Genomic DNA, 6,708 nt, shown 5'->3' on the forward strand with positions numbered 1-6,708 from the left:
ATACCTACTGTAGGCAAATTATTCCCTGACACTCACGATAATTAATTTTGTTGGATACATTTTCCCGGAAATTATTGCGATAAACGATAATATTGTCGGCACCGTTGTATGACCATTTTAGACCCCTGACATAATGATAATATATAATAATAATTCAAGTACATCCTTTCAAACTGCTAGTCACATCCTCATGTAAATGGCAATTTATCGAGTTCATTTTTATTTATCGTACGATAAGTCAATTAATTGCTTATCGCGACAGGCACATAATAAAACAGTGGAAACAAACATGTGTTTGACTTTCATTAGTGAATGAAACTGTATGTCCTTTATAGTCTGTGTCCAATATTGTGTATTTGTATATATTGTATATATATCCTATATATATGCTAAGGTCCCGCTGCTGACACGATAGCAGTCATTTTGTGCGCATATGTGTAATTAAACCCATGATATCAAAATATCAATCCAGCCAGGTACCCAAAGTTGGCAACCCTGCAAAAGTTCACTTGATTAGTTATTAATTAAAAAAGATTATTGACACTGATAATTCTAACTAACAAGACTTGAGAGTCTACAATCATGTTGGGAGCTCTGTGATGCTGTACTTAGTAGACACAGTGGTGCCTTGAGCTAAATGCTAACATGCTCCCACTGACAATGCTAACATGCTTATGTTTGTATAATAATGACATGTTCATCATTAAAGTTTCGTTTTAGCCTGTTAACATTTTCTTTTTAGCACTAAACACATATTATTTTCTTATTCAAAGAAAGGTTTCATGGGAATGCATTTCAGAAAAATGCTAGCTAAAAACTTTTAACTGGAACAAATGAAGGCTATCAAGAGTGGCCCATCTCTAACACTGATATGAAAAGCAACAGGCAGACTTAAGCATACACACGTTTATTTAAACTCTCTAAACAAAGTGCAGCACAACTGATGCAGAAGAACACAACACACATTAAGCACAGAGTTACATTCACACACACTCAACTGCCTCAGTAGCACAGTGCAATCCGGCAGCAGGTCCGTTGAAGCATAAATTCATTGAACTGAACTTGGGATAGAGCAAACGTCTGTGGATGCATAACGTCCGATGGTTCATTTGCATATTATAACTTAGTGATAACCATGTTCTGATAACAGGACGGAGATTTTTCATATAAACATCCAAAATTGGTTTCTGAATTATGTGTTCAAGTGAAGAGTTCCCATCACGGCAACAAAGGTAGGCTCCAACGATCACAAGTTGACAAGATACATTAGGCTCATCTGTTTTCTTCTTGGACAAATGTCACACAGCTGCTTTTATTTAACACAAAATATATAAACGGTAAAACACAGCTCAAAGAGTTCTCAAGGCCAGACATGCGTATTCATAGAAAGTATTTTCTCACAAATGAAACTGGCATGCCAAGAAAGTTTCTTAAGTCTTACACTCTTTTTTCTTCAGACATCTATTCATAAGGATTGATTATAATCTCTTTATTCTTATTTTTTCACTTTGATTCCTTTAGTCCATGAGAAGGTGAAATGAATGAAAAGAAAAATATACAGAATAACATGCACTGTTTATCATTGTGCATCCAATTTGAAAAAAATGAATATTTACTGTAATATTATTTATTTTCATTTCAGAATGACAATTTGAACATAAAAGTGACGCTACAAAAGCATCTATAGCACCAAAACAAAAAGGAAGATGATTAAAAGTCAGGGAATTGGGAACATAAATCCAAAAATACTGCAACAGACATGACTTCTAACATTTTTTTCCAATATACACTGCACCATCTAATAGGTAATACTAAAATGACAAAATACAAACATCAAGTTGCCAGGTCAGGCGAATGCAGGTCTATAGAACATAATACATTTGTGTCATTTAATCACAAAATCTGCTTCAAGATGTCAAAATATTACACCGATCTGCAGTCTGGTGCTGAAAGACCAGCAAGGAGGTCACAAGTTGCTCTCCAGGCAACTCTCAGAGTCTCGTCAAGTCTCGTCACAGAGTCTTATGTGTAGTCGAGCACCTTTTTCTCCTCTCTTGCAAAAGGTTTTGTATTGCATCTGTGCAGGATAGGCTTTGTCAAAAACCTGCACACACATTCATAAACAGATTTAAAAAGCTGCCAATGGGTTTCCGTAATGATAGAAGCTGAATTGTGGCTGATTTCAGTAAATGGCGTTTAAAATAACTTTGAACAGAGAAGCTTACTTTTTCTATTCTATACGATGCAAAAACCAGCTTGTGGCCATTTCAAGTGTTGCTTTCTACCTAAATATGTGTCTTGACTGATATGACAAGATAATAAAAAGACAAAATAACCGTCTACTGTACGTTTGGCTAGCTGCTCATTTTGTATCATACTGTTTTCATGTGCTACCTCCAGTTTTTCACCCTTCACGTTTCAGTGCAAATATATATAATCATTGCCTTTTCAGTAGCTTGGTTGGTTTCGAGGTAAGCTGAGATTGCACCTTCCCATTAATGTCACAGCAATGGCTTAACATACACAGTAACCAGGACAACAAAATGATTCGTCCTTTCTGACAGAACTTCCTAAAAAGGAAAAGAGCTACAAATCTTTGGTGTTTCTTTCGACATAACTACCCTAAATTAAGACTGGAAATATTAATAAATAATGGAACATTTACAAATGAATAAAACATCAGAATTGCTGCCCCGGGTTCAGGGCTGCCATCTCCTGAATGCTAGATGATCTATTTGTGGGGCTACAATGCGCTGAAAGCAATTTGAAATGCGTGGGCCATCTATTGGCCAACTCATATAGTCCTAATGTGCGCACAAGCAGCCGTAGCTGACCCTTCTTAATGAGAACTAATGCAGGATCAGATTGGAGTTTTTGTCTGTCAACTCCAGACACACTTGCACCCCGCCACTGGCACCTCCCTGTTATAGATTGAATTTATTGAGCTACAATTTAGGTTCATGTCCCTGTGCAACCACATGGAACAAATGCAGGGCTTTTAAAACACAAGGAGACAAGGAGAAGGAAATAAATTGGGAAGGGACAATATGCATGACTGCTGAAGCCTATACAAGCCCAAAGACAATGGGAGGAAATATAATGTCAAAAATGGGTGAATGTAGAATAGTAAAGTTGGGGAACATTGAATACTGTCCTTGATATGGAGCAGTGATTTTGTGCAAAAGCAAATTGGTTCTATATCTAGCTTTATGTCACAATTGACAATTGGATATTTTAAAAAGCATTGTTCCAAATCCTTGGGTGTTTAAAGGAAAACGCAATGTGCATTTTAAAGTATGACTGAAACACAATATCATCAGATTTCATGCTATTAAATCCCATTAGCTTTGATTTATGGGGACATATACTCTTCTTAACTGGTTAGATTTCATGACTGATTGCTGTGACATTTCATGGGATGTTTCTGGGTATCTCCAACTTGCTTTCCCAATACTTCACAGCAAAACATTAAATGTACTCCAACATACCTGTCAACCACATTTCTCATTAAGCCAAAAAATCCAGCAAAAACTGGAGATATTTTCCTCTTCCTTCACCGCCATTAGTAGGACGTGATTCCTCGGGTTTTCAGCCTGTTTTTCTCTCTTCCCTCTCAGAGGTGTTGTCCCATTTTTCATAAACTCCTCTCATACATCACATCTAAATATAGATTTTTTACAACCCAAAAAAATAAACATGTGGGTGTCACCGAGACGGGGGTATGTACTGTAGATGGGTGTGTCGTATTAAAGTCCACTGGAATGTATTCAAGAGCCAGCCAGTCACTTGGAATGGGGAGGTAGGCTCGCTGGCTTAGTGAGGGTGTTGGGGGACGTCTCGGTGGTGGCCACTAGTCATACTGGGCCTTCAGTCAGGCCCTCCAGGGGAAGGCTGGTGGCATTGTCCGTGGGCTGCGGGTCGTCCTGGGGGTGCGAGGGCAGGTGGGCAGCAGCAGCCAGACTGGCGTAAGGCAGGTGGCAGTCCGTGTGCAGAAAGGGTGGGTAGTGCTGGCGGTAGCAGATATAGGCAAACAGCAACCCGATCACTCCTCCAACAACGGCGTCTGCAAAGTCGCAAAAACACGTATATTTTTAACGTATGCATGTATAGTTACATTTAGCCCATGTGGAGGAAGAAAAACAACACCTTGTCGAGAACAATCCATTACTGACTGGGCACATCTGAACAATGTAACAAACTTTAAAATGCACAACTTCATCTCCTGTCCTATGGTCTCCTGTGTGCAAAGAAACATATTCTCCTATTATGGAAATCAAAAGATGTGCCCAGATTTAAAGCTTGGATAACAACATTGACTGATACTCTGCATTTGGAAAGATTTACGACATTATGACATTTATGTGAATTATATTAAATTAATCAGTTGGCACATAGTAATAGTATATATCTTAGCCGTACAAAATCAGCATCTTCTTATTACTGAAGCATTATCTGAATTGAGAAAGTTGTACACCTTATTCCTTTGCATGAAGCATTAATGAAGTGTCCTGTAATAAGCAGAGTTTGAACCAACCCCTCTCATGGGTTTGTTTTAAATACATACATTTTATTATCCCTAAGAACCGTCCAAAAAGTTGTCTAGGAAAAGATGAATGTAAAAGACACAAAAATCGCTGGCGTCAAATTGTCTAAATATGACCCCATGCCCCTCTAACATCCTCTGCTCATGACTGCTGTACTGTATGTGCAACAGGCTAGTTTACAGCGTGATGGAAGTAAACTGAAAGGCAACGCGATGACTCTGTTTTACCGAGCACTGGGCCCACTTGCCTCCGGACAGGCTGTCTCTGTCATTTTGTCATTTCCGCTGAACAATTTCGTATTATACCAACCCCCCTCTAAGCTATAATACATCATATAATATCATGCTGCCATGGTGAATAGTAAACCTATATTGCCAGGTATAGATCATAATGACACAGCCAGCTGGTGGCTTGGACAGCTATAGTAGACGATTCCATTATATCAAAATTCTACTTTTCCATGGGGCCCACAGCACTTCCTTTATTTTCCCCTTCTGGGTGAAATGAAACATTGATTTCCACCATCCATAAACTATACAATGCATGAGCACGCTCTGAGAATGTTTAATCGACTCCTGTCAACTGGATTTAATAGACTGTGACTTGATGCAATGTATTAGTTTGGTGGCCTCATTGAGACAGAGACAGTGATTGGTAGATCAGCATCCCCCCCCCCCCCCCGGAGGACAAAGCCCACCTCCAAAGTTTGAAAGAATGGGGAGAATAGAGGAATCCACCAAGCATGGCCAGGATAATGGGGGCTCCAATCTTGTGTTGACGACACTGAGTGCAGATTGTGGGCCCCTCATGTTTAATGGGATGCACCATTGCTGCCTACTTACAGTGTTGAGGGAAGACGGAAACTATTTGTCACGCGAAGAAATTGGAAGACCTGTCTTGACTGTAACTGCTGTTTGTGTTGATGTGAATAAATACTGGTTGTTAAAATAGTTGTCTGTTTGAGCTGCTATACTCTCTGGGAACATATGGCTCTCTAAAACTAATCAACACCATATGACAGAGCTGCCATCATATTACCATATCTTCTCACCCACTCATCACACACATATGCAGCGCCTTCCCTCTGTCCCCCCCAACTCTCCTTCCACTCCTTTCAGACCAGATATGCAAAACTGAAGTGTGTAATTATAAGGTTTTTCCAGGCTGCTGAATGAAATGCCACTTCACTGTAATCTGAGGCACTTTTAAGGATATCAAAAATCATGCTATTGGCGACAGAAAACAGGTTCATAGGACAAATATTTGAGTGAGTTGTGTGAATAACCAAGCTGCCTGACCGGATAAACTGTTCCTTTTACCCTTCTTTTTTAAGTGTTTTTTTACAGTGGTAAAGCTTTTCTAAAATCAGCATCACCCCGAGAATGCTTTTTACAGTATCTGTATAATAATTCCTAAAGTGCCTTGAGCCAGGTGTGATTGAAACAGTTTTCCGAACAGCAATCGGCTGACACAAGCAGATATTTGAACACATAACTTTTTTTTTGATAGTCATTTAAATCTTAGCATCGTAATCATTTTCTTGTGTCCCATATTTTAGCTGCTTTGCGTACCTTGCCAGTGGTGTTTGTAGTCGCAGGTCCGGGATAATGCAATCATCATGGCACTGTAGAGAGGCAGCACCATAGCACAGAGACGCCAGCTACGCCCTCGACCTTTATCCGTAAAACACTGCAGCTTCCCCGCCAGGTAGAAGGAGGTGAAGCCAAGTCCGGAGAATGCAACTAGCAGGCAGAGAAAGAAAAACGTTGGTCAAGATCGAAAATTAAATACAGCATTTGGACTAGTATACCAGTGAAAACATAAACTTTGACCATGTTTCAAGGGACTTTCCTGTCCACCAAAGTCAATAACAATGCATAATGGAACAGTAACAGTGCAAAGCAAATATAAAATCAGAAAAGAAACAGACAGCTAAAGTGTGAAGCCCAAGTATTTTAGACTGAAGAAGGTAATGAAGAAGGTGGATGAGAAATGTGCAGCTTGTCCACTGCCACCCACTCATAGGTTTCCTGTCTGAGGAGAACATTCATGAGAAAATACCTCTGCACTGAAGTCAATCAGTGTGTGACAGGTGCCTGAGAGCAGGCAGAGGTAAACACATCAGCACAACCTAAACACTGAGGAAGACTTATGAAGCTAAGGT

At 39.6% G+C, this 6,708-nt stretch overlaps 1 protein-coding gene across 1 annotated transcript; it reads right to left on the reverse strand.

The window, feature by feature from the left end:
- Positions 1-1,472: 1,472 nt before the first annotated feature.
- plpp4 (phospholipid phosphatase 4) lies at positions 1,473-6,286 on the reverse strand (the record flags this gene model as incomplete). Its single annotated transcript, XM_034241056.1, is given in 2 exon segments — positions 1,473-4,063; positions 6,116-6,286. Coding segments are annotated over 2 exon segments (380 nt in total), but the record flags the coding sequence as incomplete, so codon positions are not given.
- Between the last annotated feature and the right edge of the window lie 422 nt (positions 6,287-6,708).

The sequence above is a fragment of the Gymnodraco acuticeps genome, unplaced genomic scaffold (genome assembly GCF_902827175.1).
Source record: "Gymnodraco acuticeps unplaced genomic scaffold, fGymAcu1.1, whole genome shotgun sequence".
Taxonomy (NCBI): Eukaryota; Metazoa; Chordata; class Actinopteri; order Perciformes; family Bathydraconidae; genus Gymnodraco; species Gymnodraco acuticeps.